This window comes from Parasteatoda tepidariorum, chromosome 4 (assembly GCF_982258835.1).
Source record: "Parasteatoda tepidariorum strain Cologne lab strain chromosome 4, Ptep-v5.0, whole genome shotgun sequence".
NCBI classification, from domain to species: domain Eukaryota; kingdom Metazoa; phylum Arthropoda; class Arachnida; order Araneae; family Theridiidae; genus Parasteatoda; species Parasteatoda tepidariorum.
This window is the reverse complement of record NC_141758.1, coordinates 39616859-39637036: the sequence shown is the minus strand read 5'-3', so window position 1 is coordinate 39637036 and position 20178 is coordinate 39616859. Positions and strand designations below refer to the sequence as shown.

Sequence of the window (20178 nt, the reverse complement as noted above, 5' to 3'; positions counted from 1 at the left end):
ACAAGCAGAGGTTTTCATAGTTTTCCACTCAACGTAACTCAAATACGGGGCAGTTTCATTAAAAAGTTCCTCAACGAAGGCAAATTTCTCCCGATTCAGGAATTTCTTGTCTTCTGTACTGGGTTCAATACTACAAGGCTACGGACATTGGTAATCATTAGAGCCCGGATTTTGATGACCTAAAAAATCTCAATTAATGCCCTTAAAAAGTGCAAAAAATGCCCTTACAAACTGCAAAAAATGTCCTTAAAAGTGCAAAAAATGCCCTTAATGCGAAAATTGCGCTAAAAATGCCTTATGACATGACTTAAATAGAAGTAAAAATATTGAACTAAAACAATGTTTTACTCTTTAAAATTATTATGAGTCGTTTCAAAAATATAAAGCAATGCAATACTTGTTCTACGTTCATTAAAGTTTGAAAAATATGTTTTATATCCTAAAATAGCAAAAAAAAGGAAAATATATTGACTCCAAAACATTTTCATTTTGTATAGAAACTTAAATGAATATAACAACTTCCATCTCATAATATTACTAAATATCGGAATTACAGTGGATTATTACATTTTTTTTTTTTAATATTTTGAAATGTAAACGAGCGTCTCTTGTCTGAAAGCAAATTTTTATACCAGGAGAAGCTTCTTTCATCGTCTACTGATGTTATTGGTGCGTACTTGAAAAGGACGGTCACACTTGCTGACAATTCTTCTTCAATTTGAAAAGATGTTGCTTCACCTTTTAATATCCTGGAGATTTTCTTCATTGTTTGGAAGCCAGTGTAATAATAAAAAATTATAAAAAATAATAAAAATTAGAAAAAAATTAACAAAAAATTTAAAAAATGCTTTAAAATGCAAAATACGCCCCAAAATTTAAAGAAAATGCCCTATAAATCTCAAAAAATTGCTCTAAAGGACAAAAAATGTCCAAAAATGCCAAAAAATGCAAATGTCATCAAAATCCGGGCCTTAGTAATCATAAACTCAAAATTTGATCGGTTATTCAACGACGGTTATAAAATAAAATAAAACGAATTAAAACATTATTATACGAATTGCGAAGATAAACTGATAACATTAAAAGTCATTACGATTAAAAAATAATATGAATCTCTATCTCTGAATATCTGTGTTGAGTTTCTAAACATTTTTCAACTAATAGTAATATTAGTATCATTCAATATTATTGCTCCTTCTATTACAACTACTTTGTTATACAATCATTCTAAATAAAGAAAAAACCTCACCTCAAGTTCTTGCTACTTTAGCCGAAAATATCTGAAATTCCCTCATAGGAAGTTAATTTCCGCCAAACCACTTGAAAAAACTCTTACAATTGAAGCCCACGCGTTATTCTTCTGGTACTTAAAGGACACAACGAATGAAGAGAAGCCTTTCATATTTCAAGAATACGTATCCCAATTCATTCCACCATCTTGAAACCAAATAATCTTTCAGAAGTCCCCGCATCATTGTCTTTTTCTTAGCTAATTAATCTTAATAAATTTGACACTTAAAAGAAAGGTTTAACATGCATCGCTCAATATCGCGAGGAAAAAAACGTCATATAAGTATCAAAAATTGTAACTTTTACTATTTCGTTTTTAGAAAGAAAAAAAAACAGTATAATTAAACGTAAATTGTGAGTAGATTTTAACGCTAGTAAACATTGACACGTCAAGGAAATGCTTAACACAAGAAAGACTGAAATACCTATATTACCCAAAAGCAGTCAAAATGACAGCATTGTGAAAGAATAACTAATGTATAAAAAAAATTTAAAATAAGTTTTTAATATTTTTGATATTATTTTCAGTTATATAACAAGTTATTAGCAAATATTAACAAGAAAAAAACATATATTTTGTACAAAAAGTCACAAAATTCTAAGAAATTGTGTCATCATTGTTTTTCTAATAGAAATTAAAAAGCAGTCAAAATGACTTCCTTGGGCAATCTAGTGTTAAATGTTTAACATACAATGTGGGGAAAAAAATTAAAAAATAATGAATCACCTAGAATAACTTTTGATCTAATGATTGAGTTTTCAAGTACTGGAGCTCAATCTTAATGGCTCAAATATGCTAATGAATTAGCACAGACGATATTTTAAGTTACGAAATCAAACACAAAAACGTACTTTTTCTGAATAAACATATCTTTATTTGGACTGATATTTGACGTCAAAAATATCCGCCCAAATCTTATTATCTTAAGGAACCTATAATTGACCGTCAAAAAATAGGGGGGGGGGGGATAGTCTCAATCTGGGAAATATGGTACCAATAGTTTGGTCAAAAGAGCAGACCAAAGCTTGGATCCCATTAAGTTAATTTGAATTTTTGCGTATTTCACCATGAGAATTTTTTAAGCGAATCAAAAATTTTGTATAAAATTATAAATTTTGTTTATGCAAAGATAACTTGATTCAAAAAAGTATCTTTAATAATTTTTTTTTAATATTTTTCTTAACAATAAACTACAACATTTTAAATTATAAGGTATTCAAATTTTTACATAGTTTTAATGAATGCAATTTTATAAAGCAAAATCCACAATTTTTCATGAAATTGGTGATGTGATTCTTGAAAAATCGAATTTTAAAAGAGTTGTACATTTAAAATTGGATTTTTCAGAAACCAACCAGAAATCCTTTTCTATTTGAATTGTTGTAATGATAAAAATGTCGTTTATATGTAAAATAACTTCTAATTTATTTCTTCTTATTGAGTCACACAATATGTAAAACGAACAGTAAAATTACTTCTCATTCATTTCTTCTTATTGAGTCACACAATATATAAAACGAACAATAAAATTACTTCTCATTCATTTCTTCTTATTGAGTCACACAATATGTAAGACGAACAGTAAAATTACTTCTCATTTATTTCTTCTTATTGAGTCACACAATATGTAAGACGAACAGTAAAATTACTTCTCATTTATTTCTTCTTATTGAGTCACACAATATGTAAAACGAACAGTAAAATTACTTCTCATTTATTTCTTCTTATTGAGTCACACAATATGTAAAACGAACAGTAAAATTACTTCTCATTTATTTCTTCCTATTGAGTCACACAATATGTAAAACGAACAGCTAAATTACTCCTCAATTATTTCTTCTTATTGAGTCACACAATGTATAAAACAAAAATAATTTTTTTAGGTACAGTCGATAATTTTTTAGGTAAAGTTGATTATTTTTTAAATCCGAGAAATTACTCATTATTTTGCGACTAATATGCTAACAAAATGTTCTTACATAAAATTATGGAAATTAAAAGTTTATTTTCCAAAATGTGCGCTTTTAAGGGAAGGGAAGAAAAAAAAAAACGATTAATGAAACGAAATTCCGGTCAGCTGAGTGGGAAGGAACCTCCAAGTCTTTCAAAAAATATAATAAAATTAAATATGATTTAATTTTGTTATATTTCATACTAATTATCTTTTTTAATTAAATTTGTTTAATTTTTATTATCTTTTAAAATTAAATTTGAGTAGATTTAAATATCAATAAGCATTTCGGGAGATATACTTTTGCGAACTGTATAATAAAAATTACAACTAATTTATCTGCATATTTTTTTAAATCTCTTAATTTTTTCTTTTACTATTTTTATAGTCCAATTTCGATTATAAAGATATTTGATATACTATGTCCAACTATTATACTCTTTATATATTTAACTTATATATTTAACTTATATATTTTTCTTTCAACTATTGTTTGAGCGTATTGTTTCTATTATAATGTAAAATAGACAATCATGAAAACACGACTGATGTAGTTCAATAAAGACGAGATAGGGAAAAAACAGAAAACATTATGAAAAAAGTGTATTTAATTATAATTATTAAATGGTAAATAAATTGTACTAATGTTTTAATAAATTATATTTACTTTTATACTAAATTTTTACGTAAAGCTGTATCCAGTCAACAAATGCTACGGATATTGTAAAACACTATGTTGTAAAACATTATTATGACTCTTCACACTTTTTCCAACAACAAAAATATCTTTGCGTAAAACATTTAATGAGTTTTTATTGTAACCAAAAATAAAATAAGAATTTAAAAAACGAATTTGTTGTTAAAGTTGAAATAAAAGATCGAGTAAAATGATTGCGTTTATATTTTATTTTAAAAGAACCGGAAACTAAATCTGAGGAATCAAATTTGTTTTAAGACGCAGTAAAAAATTCCTGATTAAATTACGGTATCAAGTACCGGCACTTAGGGTGCATAATTCGTAAAATCATTTTACAGTAAAATCCATTTTACTGTAAAATATCATACTGTAATTTTTGCAGTAATATTTATTTAATTAGAGTGGTTCAGTGATTTTATAGTAATTATTACGGAAAAATTACGGAAAATCAGATTTTAAAGTAAAAAAAAACAAACAAAAAAAAGTACCGACACCCTGAACGCCGGTACTTCTTACCGTTATTTTATCTCGAATTTTTCACTGTGTACAATAAAAGGTTTTACGTTCTCTTAAAGGAATAGTACTTCATTTTTTAATTATATTTTATAAATCTTCAAGAATCAAAAATGATTGAGAAGTATTCATGGGGGTTGTTGAGCGAAGTGAACAGGAATACAATTCTCAGTCAAATTATAATTTATGATTGAAGTGACGTAATATTGCCAATTAGTTTTTTTTTTAAATTTAAAAAAAAAAAATTTTTAAATTAAAATTTAGAAAACCAGAAGAATTTTATTAAAAAGTCCTTGTTTAACATCCGTATCAAGATAATCTAGTTAGTTCAGTTATCGTTCTCAATTATTCAGTTTTTGTGGTACTTAAGATATTAGGGATGACGAAAGACAACTAATTGTTCAATTTTTTCAAAAGTCAGCTAAAAGTGAAATGTTTTCTCAGATATGTAAACAAGAGGTTAGCCTTTACGGATCTTCTTTTTAGTCGTAAAATGGACGGGTCGTGTAAATATTGTGAAAGCGAATATATTCCTGTCGAAACGATCTTAAGTTTACTTAGTTCAAGTGGAGACTTTTAATTTTTACTTCCTCTTGGTGGGTGGTAAAAATGTTTAAGAATAGAACAAAAGGAAATAAAAAGGATATTTTTAACAGGGATTTGGCGATGAACTATTGAAAAGGTTTCCAAAGATAGTATGCTTATTCAATTTTTTGTACGTATAAACTTTTCAAATTATTCAATTTTTGTGTACACATAAATTTTTCAAATTATTCCTTGTTTTTGTACTTATAAATATTTTCAATTATTCAATTTTTTGTACGTATGAAGTTTTCAAATTATTCCCTTTTTTAGCACATAAATGTTTTAAATTATTCCCTTTTTTGTACATATAAATTTTCCAAATTATTCCATTTCTTATACAGATATATGTTTTAAATTATTCATTTTTTTGTACGTATAAATGTTTCAAATCATTCCTTTTTTTGTACAGATAAATGTTCCAAATTATTCCATTTTTTGTACAGATAAATATTTTCAATTATTCCATTTTTGGTATGTATAAAGGTTTCAAATTATTCATTTTTTAACCTATATATGTTTCAAATTATTCCATTTTTGTACACATAGATGTTTTAAATTATTCCTTTTTTTAAAAAAAAATATAATGCTTTCAAATTATACTCTTTTTTGTACTTATAAATGTTCCAAGTTATTCCATTTTTTTGTACATATATAAGTTTTAAATTATTCCATTTTTATATATATAAGAATTATGAAATAAATATTTTTAAATATCAATTTGATAAACAATTTTAGCTTTCAACTTCTTTCATTTACCAAAATTGCAATGAGTGAAAATTTAAGAAAAAAAATCAAAAATAAAGTGAAGGTTTTTATTTGTAGTTAAAAGTTAGTCAGGGTTAAATACCTGGCATTTTTGATTTTGTTGAAATTGTTTGGGTATATTTTTTATGTAAAACTATTTGAAACAGATTTTTTTATTTTTGTCAGAAATTTTTTTCCTTCTCAAGGCTTAGTGGGTGAAGCTGAAGATTCTCCAGAATTTTGAGAAAAACTAATCTACTTACGTGCGGCAATGCTTTTTGTGAAATGAATGAATCACGGCGCACTAACCATTATTTTGTGTTTTGCTGCTTCTATACTAACTATTAAGACAAACACTTTCGGGAGACCTTTGCATCGAAAGTCAATGATCATTAAAAAATCTTCGAAACTAGTCTAGTTTACATTAAGGTTAATGGTTGCAGCAAATTCGAATTATATCTTGGTTGAACAGGAACCATAATTTCTAACATTATTTGGATGTGACGTACGCTTATACCTTTCCAGTGTTGCGTACATGGATCAAAAACCTGATAAAGTGTTTTCTATTTGAATAATTTATGTGTGAATCCATAAAAACAATGATTATTTAATAGTTACATCAAAACTTTTGTGTAAATCATAATAACTGAATTCAATAATGTAATAATAATAAATGCGTAAATATTGTTTCTAAAATAAAATCAGCGTAATTGAGTACTTGCACTTCAAGAAGAAGAAGACTTTCCATACCCACACATGTGGCCTATGAAGTCAGTGCCAGCTGATCTTTATTAGCAAAATAGCTTATTAAAGTTGAGCTAAGTCTCTCTGCATAAGTTAGAATGTTAATTAACGATAAGTTAATTAATTTCAGAGCCGTATCGTACATCGAATTAGTTGAAATATAATTCTTTCTTGGCTATTTCTTTTATTTAACTTAGATTTATTATTTGTGTACGTATTTTGTTGTAACGGTGATATATTTTTGCTTTACGCACCTGGCAACTTCGATGCATAATTATTTTGTTTATGATCCTCGTGGCTTCGTGCCTGTCTTTGTGTTAAGCCTCTGTGTAAATATATAGTGAAAGAGCTGAAATCTTTGTGAAAGAATTTAGAATGTGTTATTGATACTTGACGGGCTGAGCTTACTCGAAATAGAATGGAAAGAACAGTTGCTAAATTACACAAATGCCGCGTTTCAGCAACCAATCAGGATCATGATATCCTCACTACTTCACTTGAATCCCTTTGAATACTTTAATTGAATCGTTTAAAAGCTACATCGTCTTTAATTTTCTTGACGAACTATTAGAAAAATAAACACATATTTTCTTATGACGATCTTTTCTACCTTAATTTCGATGACTTTCTAATAAAATAATTAAAACATTTTAGTGCACTACAAATAGTTGGTTAAATTAACTGATAAGATGAATAAAATAAATTGCTATTTCAATTAAGTTACGCGAATCGCTCAATACTTTAGCTTTTCCATTCTTAACCTTCAAAGCTGATGTACCCAAGTTTCTAATAAAAAGTTTAGCTCACCTTCATTACTTTCATTTTTCTAGATTACAAGTAGCGAGTCAAAGTAATGTAGAAAGTCACAAACCAAATACATAATGATTCACGGTTTCTTTGTTTTTTCAGTGACATCTGTGACTAATGTTAAGATGACAGAACAGTGATTATTCTACATTATTCATACATAAAAATATAAAAGAAGATTATACTCTTCACGTTTTATGTTTATTTTGTTTGAACAGGTAAGAAACGAATCCAATTAGCGAAAATATAAACTATAAGTATAAAATACTCAAATTATTTAAAGAAAAATTATTTAACTCTGCAGGCAGTTTTTTAGTTGGGATCATTTTAACGCGAATAAAAGTTTTGTTCACATTTTCTGAAATTATTATTTAACACTACTTAAAGTTTTTAGCTAAAGTAATTTTTAAGTGAAGTTAAGTGAAGAAAAAACTATTTAACATTACTAACAATAATTTTGTTGGATTAGTTTTTAAGGGAAGTGATAGATTAGAATTTTACAAATCTTTTTATTTATTTAAAAGAAAACTATTTATCTCAACTAACAAAGCAATTTTTAAGTGAAGTTATAATTTAGAATTATGCTCACCTTTTCTGTAAAAACTATTTAACCCTACTAAAAAATTTTAGTTGGATTAATTTTTACGTAAAGTGATGATTTAAAATGGTGTTTACCTTTTTAAAAAAAACTATTTAACCCTACTAAGAAGTTTTCTTTTGGGATAATTTTTAATTGAAGTTATAAATTAGAATTTTGTTCACCTTTACTGAAAAAAAAATCTATTTTAAAATAATAACAAATTTTTAGTTGCTTAATGTAGTTTTTACTTGAAGTAAAGAATTAGAATTCCAATCACCTTTTCTGAAAAAAACTATTTAACATTACAAATTTTTAGTTCTTGTAATTTTTACGTTAAATAATGTATAAAATTTTCATAAATTTTTTTTGAAAAAAATTATTTAATACTAAGAAAAAAGTTTTTAATTTGAGTAATTTCTATATAAAGTAACGAATTAGAATTTTATTCACCCTTTTTTAAAATATTATATAATTCTACTAAGTTCAAGTTTTCAGTTCTGGTAATTTTTATGTCAAGTAAGGAACTAATATTTCATTTACCATTTTTGTATTTACCCGATCTATTTTAAACTTAGCATCGCTTAAAAATTGCAGCAAATTTGAAAAATATGATTCAGTGCGCTCCAAAATCTCTATTAGTACATAGATTAATTTGCTGCGAGACAGTAAAATCAACGACAATTGTGATTATTTTGTCCAATATATATATATATATATATATATATATATATATATATATATATAAATATATATATATATAGTTCAAAATGAAGATAAAGCAAAGGAAAATTACAGACATATGAAAAAAAGATGGGGGAGTAAGTAAATAAAAAAATAATAAAAAATCCGGAAAAAAAAGGATAAATTTTTTTTTAAAAAATCCGGAAAATGAGAGATATAATCTTTCCATCAGCCCACACGATTATATCCGCAAAAAAGAGTGTGGGCTGATAAAAAGATTATATCTTTTATTTTCCGGATTTTTTGAAAAAAATTTTATCCTTTTTTTCCGGTTTTTTTTATTATTATTTTTCCCCAGTTGTTCGTTATTTTTTTATCATTATTTTTCTTTTCCCCCCTTTTTTCATATGTCTGTAATTTTCCCTTGTTTTATCTTCATTTTGAACTTATCTTATGAGTTCTATTTACTTGCAGCGCAATAAATGAAACTTATTGTTTTTCTTAATTTTCTTCGTGCTTTTTTGTATTTTTTTATTTCGCTGTATATATATATATATATATATATATATATATTTGTCAATAACCCTCAAAATTATTATTCTCGATAAAAGATTATTTCATTTTAAAATACAACAAAGAAAATCAGATCTTGATCAACGATTCTGTTCTTATTGTTTAGTTTAGTCAAATTGCAATAAAATTTCCAGTGAAGCTATTTGTTGTTTCGTAACTAACTTGACTAAACATTTCCTCGTTTGAAAGGGGGAAAAAACGATAGAAATGACAGATACTATATTAGATTAGTAAATAATTAACGGGGGAAAAAAGGTCACACACAACAACCTTGCTCCAAAAGAACATTTTTCACGCAATTTTTTTCGCCAACTTTCTCTTTCGGCTTCAACTATTTAAGAAAGATGAGCCAACTCGATAATCTTCGTTAGAAAAAGGGAAAGTATTAAAATGTAATAAAATGTTTCGAAATGCATCGGATGATGGAAGTTGCCGGTTGTTTTTTCTTCTTTTTTTTTTTCTTCTTCTCTTCTTTTTCTCTTTTTTTTCCTTTCAATCTCAAATGCTGTGACGAAAAATCGTCGATGCGATACGTTTGCTCTAGAAACTTTTTTTGTCGTTGTCCTCCAAAAAATTTTGTTTGAGGCACGCTTTAGGAGAGATTATGTTGAAAAAAAAAGAAAGAAGGAAATTAGAGATGGATGTTTAATGTTCGCAAAAATCGGGAATGAGTTGAGAACAAGAACGGCATTATTGAATTAATAGATCCAAGAAATTGAAGAGAGCGATTATTGCAGTTTTTTAATGCTTTGAAAACACATCTCGTTCAAACAGTAGTTGGCAGTGCAATATATTGTAAAGCTTGTAGGACACAGTTTACTTCTTAACAAAGCATAATTGTTCTAACTAATTTTGTATTAGTATACGGAAAGAGTAATAGAAATTATCAACAAAAAAAAACAACTGTACTAAATTTAATGACGAAAAAAACTAAGATTTTCAAATTGAAAAAAGATTTAAAAAGTGGACCCCTAATTTCAAATTTTTAAAATATTTTTAGGTTTTCAATTCTTCGTTAGTGATTCGTCAACATTTTGATGATTTTTTTTTTTTTGTCGAAATATTGTTTTGTTTAAACATTTGTTTGCGAAGCTTACTTTTACGACTTCATTTTAACAAGGATTCTAAAAACAGTTATTAAGTACCGTAAATATGGAACACTCTGCTTATGATAGGTAAAAAAACATACAATAACAAAATTCATTTCTAATTAAGTGACAATTTTCTTGTCTATATTTATTTTCAGATCATTGGTATTAGATTCATTCTCAAATAAGTGGTATCAATTTCTAAACTTTTTAAAAATCTAAACTTTTCCAAAAGATAAAATAATCTTAGAGATAATATACGTTTTTAAACTTGAAAAAATAGAATTAAAGATTTATGAAGAAACAGAACTTATTAATATTAATGTTGCACGATATGAAATCTGGAAAATTTATTTAGTTTCTTACAAGTATTAACATATATTATATTTATTCACAAATCATTGGGATTAGCTTTCTAACACCCAATTGCATTTCAAAAATATAAGCTATTCATCCATATTTGAAAGCAAATTTTTATAAGGACAAAGAAGAGTGCTTTATTATTGCTAAGATAATCTGCACTAACTTTAAGCTCTACAAAAAAAATGAGTATTTTATTGCTGCTTATAATTTGCTTATATTGCAAAGCGGACAATAAAATTTTAAAACATTAAAAAGTAGAATTAAATTACTAGTGAAGAAACAGAACCTGAATAAGAATAATGTTTCACAATAAAATTGTAAATTTATTTAATTTCTTACAAGTATTGACATTTCTAATATACTTTCCCATGTCAGTGGGGTTAACCTTCTAACACCCAATTGCATTTTAAAAACATGAACTATTCACCCAATTTTGAAAAAAAAAATTCATAAGAGCAAAAAATGTATTATTTGCTAAAGTAATGGGCTCTAACTATAAGCGCTACAAAAAAGATACTACTTATAATTTGCTTATATTGCAAATCAGATAATGTACGTTTTTAAACTTGAAAAATTAGAATTAAAGATTTATGAAGAAACAGAACTTTATTAATGTTTCACAATTATGAAATCTGTAAAATTTATTTAGCTTTTTACAAATATTAACATATATTATATTAATTCACAAATCATTGGGATTAGCCTTCTAACACCCTATTGTAATTTCAAAAATATGAACTTTTCACCCATATTTGAAAACAAATTTTTATAAGAACAAAGAATAATGATGTATTATTTGCAAAGGTAACCAGCACTAACTTTAAGCACTACGAAAAAAAATTTGCAATGTATTGCTGTTAATAATTTGCATACATTGCAAAACGGACAATGAAAGTTTTTAAACATGAAAGGATATATTATTAATCACTTGTGAAAAAGGGAACTTGAAATTTCATCCTCCAATCATGGTTAAATAGAATTCGGGGTTAAAGGAGTAAGGGCTATTTTGACTCAAAAAATTAATTTGTACTGTCAAATATTACAAGACCCTGGCCTGAATCTGGGCGGAGTAGTGAAATTCGTCCTTTTATAATTCAAATAGCGGCCACTTTTTAGGGTCTGATTTAGGTCAAGAGTCTTGTTTTATAAAAATTGATGCCAATTAAATGAGTTTTCACTTTTTCATTCTCTAAAGTTCAAATTTCACTTGCAACCGAAACAGTGGGAGGTTACTTAATAAATGGCTCTTAGATCATTTATGTATCCCTCCTGTCATTCAATCTAACTTAAATCTAGCTTTTAACTTGCAAGAGGAAGCTATAGCACGGGAGAAACTTTTCATCAAAAGTTTTCTTTTACCTCCATGGCTTATTTAAAATTTAAAGTATAGAAAAAATGAGTTCAGACAGACCTAGAGTTGGCTATGAAGTTTCAAATACTGAAAAGAAATTTTCAAAATATCAAAATACACTCAAACCCCGCTATAGTGAATCTTTAACTTCGGTTCACTATAACCGGGAGTTCACTATATCCATACTGCAAACAATTTTAACTAATTTTTCTGAACTGCTCCCTTTTATTACATATTACTTAAATAAATGACCTATAAAAAGAAATGCAAAAACGATTAAAAAACAATATGTAGTAACAAAAAATTTGTTAACTTTTATTTTTTATTACTCTTTGTCTTGCGTACAAAAAATTTAGGGGTGGCCTTTATTTAGGGATGGAAAACTGAGGTAGAAGAAGCAAGCAAGAAAAAATGCTTGCGGCTACATTCAACTCAATAGATGGTTTTAAAAATCGGTATTTTATGTAGATATTTCAAAATTACCAAAAAATGAAGAAAAAAAAATCAGTCAGCGACAGAAAAAGGTCATGATATCCAATTTCTTCACTTCTTTTGGTTCACTATAGCGACAAAAAATAATATAAGTGAGCGAACATTTCGTTCACTATATCCGAGAGTTCACTATAACGGGGTTTGACTGTAAATACAAATTATGAGAGGATAATTTAGAATTACGCAATGGGGTAGTTTTCTTTCAATAATTTGTTTGCAGTTTGATATTTTGAAATTTTTTTAATTCAGAATTTGACACTTAACAAACTACTCTAGGTTTGCCTGTACTCATTTTTTATATACTTTAAATTTTAAATTAGTCATGGAAGTGAAACAGAATTTGAGATGAAAAGTTTTTCCCGTGGTATAGCGTCCGCTTTAACTCATTGTAATTTTTCATGACAAATTCGGTTTTACCTCTATTTTAGTAGTATTTTACAATTTAAACCTAAAAGAAAAGCGAGTTCAGGTTGAAACCTAGAACAAACCTTCAAATTTCAAAATTTAAACAAATTATCGCTCAAATTATTCCCTAAGTGCATTTTCAAGTAATTTTGACATAATTTGTTTATATTTTGAAATTTTTTTTTTTCAGCATTTGTAATTTCTTGATTTACACTTAGTGAAATTTTCATTACAACATTATGGCAAAATAACTAGCAGCAGTCTGTCCACCCAATTAACCACAAAGTTTACGGTAAGGAATATTTTTTACCTTTACAGTTTTTAAACCATTTACAACTAGTATGGTTACAAAATCATAAATACAAAATAGTACTGTTATTTTATCATTTACAACTGGTATGAAAATACCATACTTTTTTTTAACTAAGCAGCTGTATGGTACTGCCATCTATGAATGAATGAGAGTATCGTGTTTTAATAGTCCAGGGTCACAAATTGGAGAGTGCAAAGCACTGAAAACACTTCATGTGTTGAAAGGAATTGAGGAAATATCATGGAGTCAACGCTGGGATTCGAACCCCAGTTCTGTCGGTCATGAGATTGACAGATTAGACCTCCCGAAAATAGTATGTACCCATCAGCAAGGAGTTAAGTGACTTCCTTAAGTGGATCAAGTTGGTGCGATAAAATTCTGGTTGTTTAACCGTATTAAGTGATGGTTTTTCTCCCTGTTGACAGTCTGAATTCCATCTTATGCGTGATTATTTGATAGTTTTGTATGAGTATGGTAAAATAACAATTTAAAAAATTGTTATTTAACCATTTTTTCAGAGAAGTTTGTATCAGTATAGGTATACCTAAGCTTACTTGTCTCTGAATTTTAATTTTATAATACGCATATAGTTAAGAATAAATTTGTTATGAAATGTTTCTCCCGTGGTGCAGTGTCCTCTTAACTAAGTCAATTATTTCAAACTAGTGGTAATCATCAATTGAATTTGTTATGAAAGGTTTCTTCCGCGGTTTCATGTCTTCTTAACTTAGCCAATTATCCCGAAATAGTGGTAATCATCAATTGAATTTGTTATGAAAGGTTTCTCCCGTCGTGTAGTGTCCTCTTAACTAAGCCAATTATTCTGAAATCGTGGTAATCATCAATTGAATTTGTTATGAAAGGTTTCTTCCGTGCTTTAGTGTCCTCTTAACTAAACTAATTATCTCAAACTAGTGGTAATCATTAATTGAATTTGTTTTGAAAGGTTTCTTCCGTGGTTTAGTGTCCTCTTAACTAAGCCAATTATCCCGAAATAGTGGTAATCATCAATTGAATTTGTTATGAAAGGTTTCTTCCGCTGTTTAGTGTTCTCTTAACTAAGCCAATTATTCCGAAATAGTGGAAATCATCAATTGAATTTGTTAGAAAAGGTTTCCTTCACTATATAGTACCCTCTTAACTAAGCCTAATTAATCCTCCTTTCCTAAGCAAATAATGACCTTTTAACTAGGCATAATAATTCTGAAATAGTGATAATTATCAATTGAATTGGTTATAAAGGTTTTTTCTGTGGTATATTGTCCTCTTAACTAAGCCAATTATTCCGATTAAGAGTTAATCCTCATTTAAATTTGATATATACTCTTTCCTCCAAAGCTTTCTTCTATGCTTTATTTAGAGTCAGTTAAATGCGCTTTCTTCCAAAATTTATCATCTATTATCAAAACAAAAAAACAAAAATCATAACAGTATTTAAAACGATGGATAAACTTAACTAAACTATGTTACTGTTTAAACGTAATTTATGAGTGCTGCAGATAAATGAAAAACAACGTCACAAAACCTAAGAATTTTCGCCAAACGAAAACAATATCATTCGTACTATGCAGTAAAACAAACACACGTTCTTCCAAAAATTCATCATCTATTATCAAAAAAATTGTAACAGCACTTGAACAACAGACAGATTTAAGCCAAAAAATATACATCACATAAAAATATTTTGACAAAGTTTCACTTCAGAAAGAGGCATGCTGCTGCAAGACGAAAAACAAGTTGAGATGTCATAGAAAAATAATGTAGGCAAACGATTTATCAAGATGTAACAACCTCAGAACGTTAACTCTAGAACTCGAAATAGAATGGAAGTGACAAACGGATCGTTTTCTTGATGAAATAACATGCAAGAACGGTCGTTTGCCGTGGTTTTTGTAATAAGTTTAAAAAGGTAACCGAACATAGGTTCCATTTGGTATAAGGAGTAAAATAATGTGTAGTTGCCTTTAACAGCGTAATACGTAGGTTAAAATAGACAATTATTACAGTCTGCGGTTTATGAAATATTGGTAATACTAGCCGAATTTGACAAGCAGCTTGTTTACCTTTCAGAATTATCTTGGATAACTTTTTAACTTTAAGGGAACCAAGCCGAATGCACTGCACAACTGTATTAAAATATTCTAATTCTTTAACCCTTCTACCAATAATAACACCTTAATTAATTTAAAACAATATACTAAAATTTTTTCCCGATCTAGCTATTACTGTTTTCCTAGCTAGTTTTTCACCGTCTGTTCAGAAAAAGTACGTTTTTGTTTTTAAATTCGTAACTTAAAATATTGTCTGCACTAATTAATTAACATACATGAGGTCACCTAGGATTTGAAGATCCGATCATTAGATAAAAATTGATAACAGGATGGCCCGCTTTTTTTTTTTTTTTTTTTTTTTTGCATTGCATTGCACACTTCTTATATTATTATTTAATTACTTTTTAACTTAATGACAGAAAGAAATAAAGCTATAGTAGTGAAAGCGTATTTATGATTCCCTCAGCTAATGTAGAACCCACCGCAATTTATTTTATTTTATTTTATAACCGTCGTTGAACAGCCGACCCAATTTTATGAGTATACGATTACTAATGTTCAACTCCGTTGTCTTGTAATTTTAAATCCAATCCAGAATACAAGAGAACTCCTGGATCAAGTATTGGGAGAAATTTGCCTTCGTGGAGGACTTTTTGATGGAGCTAACCCGCATTTGCGTTACACGGAGAGAAAGACTACGGAAATCTCCCACGGTTAGCCTGATGACAAGGGGTCTCTAATCCATGATCCGTTTACCACTGAGGATATTTCAGATCAGCACTGTGGTCGGTGCAAGCCGGATGCGGAATTCGTATCGACTGGGATTCGAACCCGGTTCACCTCATTTGAAGGCGAACGCTCTATCCCCTGAGCCAACGCGGCTCTACCACTATTTATTAACCTTGACACAATTAGACTTTTAATTTATAAAGTTTTCAAATAAAAAAAATTAAGTCGGAGAGCTCAGGAAATAAAGCGCTCGCCAACCAATTAAACGAGGCAACTTCGAAACATAGCAGTGACTGGACAAACCATATACTTTTCCCACCTCACACCGACCACAGTGTTCATGAGAAATATTCAAAGTAATAGAGAGATCATGGGTTTGAGACCCTTTGTGAACAGTTTAACCTTGAGAAATTTTCGTTCTTTTCATCACAGAGCAACGTAAACCCTGACCGAATCAATAAGCTCACCAAGAAGGTGAGTTTATTAAATTTTAAATGCTAAAATCCAGTGTACTGTTACACCTCATAATTAAAGAGCTGAGTAAAAAATAAATATGCCGCCAAGTCTCGATACATCGAACTCTTTGTGAAAAAGATGGATGATTTATGTTAGAGCCATGCTATAAAAAATGAAGAAATGTATTTAAAATAAATGGTTTTGCTAACAATGATATTAATTTCACTCTAAATGAAATACTCTAAAAATTTCACAGTTCAAAATTATTGTTTGCGTTTTTATTTAGCAGATTTTTTTCAGTCAACGATCTTCTTTTATTATTGTAAAATAAAATTATGTTTAACATTTACAGATAACTTATAACATATATTTTTAAGCTTGAGAGAGAGAGTGTTTTCTGAACACTATTTACCATGCTTTCTTACCAAACTCTTTCCTTAACTATAATAGAACAGAAAAAAAACCTAAGACGAATTGCCAGGAACGAGCTTCCCATACAAATACGATTTGACGAATTTCAAGGGACGAGTTACCCGAATAGATACGATTTGGCGAATTTCTGGGGACGAGCTACTCGAATAGATCAAAGTTGACGAATCTCTAGGGACCAGTTACCCGTAAAGTACGAGTGGACAAATTTCTAGGAACTAGTTACCCGTGTACATACGAGTTAGTGAATTTCTAGGGACGAGTTACCCGTATAAATATGAGTTAACCTTTGAAAAACTTCTAAGTATCGACTTTTGATCCGATCAAGAACAAAAATGAGTGAAATGCAATAAGAAAAGATTTTAATAGTTGTTCCAATAATGATCCGAACTCATCAACTACAATAGACTTCTTATAACGTAACAAGATAAAATCAAATATTAATTTGGTGAGAAAATATGCAAAGCATGTGAATAATATAAAATAACTTCTTCTTATTCCGGAAGAAAATTATGAAAATAATTTGAATTCAAAATGTATATAAAACATTAAGACCATGAAAATACAATATAAAAAATTCCGGAACAAATTGCAGTATAAGATACCGGCAATTTAGGTGCATCATCCGTAAAATCCATTCTTACCGTAAAGTATTATACATTAATTTTTACTGTGATATTTATTTAAATTCATTATATAGAAATATATTTTAATTCAAATGGTATATGAAACATTAAGACCTTGAAAATACACTGTAAAAAAGGCCGGAACAAATTACAGTAAAAGGTACCGGCAATTTGGGTGCAACATCCGCAAAATCGATTTTACCATAAAATCCATTCTTACCGTAAAGTATTATACATTAATTTTTACTGTTATATTTATTTAATTAGAGTGATTCAATGATTAAACGCTAATTATTACTGTAAAAATTGAGTGACCGTGAAAATACACTGTAATAAATTTCGGATCAAATTACGGTACCGTCGCTTTGGGTGCATCATCCTTAGAATCAATTCTTACCATAAAATATTATACCGTAAATTTTACAGTAATATTTATTTAATTAACGTGAGTTAGTGGCTTTATGGTAATTATTACTGTAAAAATTGTGGTATATCGCATTTTTTATTCCGTACCAGGTTCCAGTAAATATGGATTTTACGTTTAAAAAGTAGCCGTGAGTTCCGGTACTTTTCATCGGAATTTCATCCGGAATTTTTTACAGTGCAGGAGAAAATTATAAATAAATTAAAGATCAACAATGCTTTAAATCAACAATGCACTAGATCAACAATGCACTCGATTATAACGCAAGCGTAACGTTAACCCGTAAGGTTAACTCTTGAAATAAAGAAGTAAAATATTCCAAACAGTAAAATCTCCAATGATCTCAACTGTTACATACCAAATGTAAGAGCATTTTAATTTCACTTAGTAAAATAACGTTTAAAAAAAAAAAAAAAAAAAAAAAAAAAAATTAACAAAGTTTTTGAGTAGCAAAAAAAAAAAAGACAAATTATAATTCAGAACGACTTTTTAAAAATAAAAAGCTTCACCGTGCAATGAAATTTGTTTCTTGCTCAGGGGGGAAAAAACTTAGTGTTTAAGTTTTTCAAGAAGCAATTAGTAAAACATTTGCTCTTTAAAAAACGTAGAAAAAAAATAGAATAAAAATAATAAAGAATGCATTGCTTATAAAAATAAACACTTGCATATGAATTAAAAAAGTTAACCGATAAAATAATTAAAACATACGTTTGAAAGTTATTCCATTTTAAGTGTATATAAAAGAATCCGATTAAACCTTATTCATTCTGAAAGCAACAAAAGAATTCAGAAAGCAACAAAAAAATTCTTTTATTTCTGCATAATTTTTTACTTTTTCTTCTAAAAGAATTTTTTCTAAATTTCCACAATTTGCATAGTTTAATTTTTTTTTTTTTTTTTTTTTTACTTATCCATTTGATTCCTTGTTTGAACTAATTTTTTTTAATACTTTTAACGATAAACATCCAATTATTTCCTATGAATTCTTTGAAAAATATAAAATCAATTTTGCGGATTTAATATTAATTAATTCGACAGGTGATAGCCTTTAAAAAAAATTCAATAAAAAGTTTCTTTCGTCAAAATAAACTAACAACAAAAATTTAATTAAAATAAACAATAAACAAACAATTAGCAGCAAACGAAACGTTGGTAAAGAAATGGACAAAACTCTTCATTAAAATAATTAGACATGAATAAAATAAAATTCTTACCTCCACTTAAGCCACTGCCAAACGATGTAGGAAAACTTGTCAAAATAATCAAAAACAGAATAATAGAGTTCATTATAATCATTTTCCACAGTTGAAAAAGCAGAAAAACACAGAAGACGACACTGCACAAACTTTTACAAAACAATACACGTCGCAAGTGCGATTATTGGTAGAACGCGAACTGGTAAACAAAACAACAAACAAATAAACACAAATCTATTTGGCACGCTCACGGCTCGTGGCAAAACCACGGACAATATCAAAAAAGAAAAAAATAATTCATACAAAAAACAAAACTAAAATGAAAAAGCAAAACAGAAAGGGGAAGAAAAAAGATATTCAAACGAGTCTCCGTTCGAATTTTTTCGAACAAGTTTTTTTTCTGTTTACTTTTTCCTAATAAATATTCTTTATAATTTTAAATTTTTCCAACTTAATCGTTTGCATAGTAAAGATAAAATTTTATTTTTTCGTTTGCATAGTTTCTTTTGAAAAATAAGTTTAAGTTGACCAATTCTCTTGACCAATCCGCTAAATTGTTACTAGCGAGTTATAGGGTGCCCGCAAGCGGTGCAAGAGAGCGGGTTTTATAAGTTGGCTTTGAGGCGAGAGAGCGATTTGTTAGAATGGTAAGAGCAGCTTTTCAATTTATTTTTGTTTGTTTTGCTTCCACTCCGCGCTTCCAGCCAGATTTTTCTGGACGATAATTAGCAGCGACATCTATCAGAAGAAGCACGAACTGTTTGGAGTAAGTTTGAGAAAGTTGCTTTTTCTGCTTGTTTGTCGTAGATTTTTTTATTAAAGTTTTTTATATCTTTCATTCATTTCTTCAGTGTTCGTTGGAATAAACTCAAATCAAATGAAACTAACTAGCATTTTTAATTTATTTGTTCTTATATATTTTATTTGTTAATTTATTTATATTTTGAAAAAAAATTTAAAATAATGAAAACTTAGGAAAAAATAAAAATTACATACGCTAATAATAACAAAATAATAACTATAAAGTTATGATTATTTAATCTTTATTTTCTAAAAGAAGAAACGTTTCTAGAGTTGCATAATAGAAAA

At 28.1% G+C, this 20178-nt stretch overlaps 1 protein-coding gene across 1 annotated transcript in view; it reads right to left on the bottom strand.

The window, feature by feature from the left end:
- The window catches only part of LOC107448655 (BMP-binding endothelial regulator protein), a 159410-nt gene extending 139643 nt beyond the window's left edge, over positions 1 to 19767 (bottom strand). Inside the window, exon 1 of the mRNA XM_016063957.4 lies at positions 19108 to 19767. Within this exon, the coding sequence (XP_015919443.1) occupies positions 19108 to 19189 (82 nt within the window). The 5' untranslated portion in view covers positions 19190 to 19767. The remainder of the gene's footprint in view (positions 1 to 19107) is intronic.
- Between the last annotated feature and the right edge of the window lie 411 nt (positions 19768 to 20178).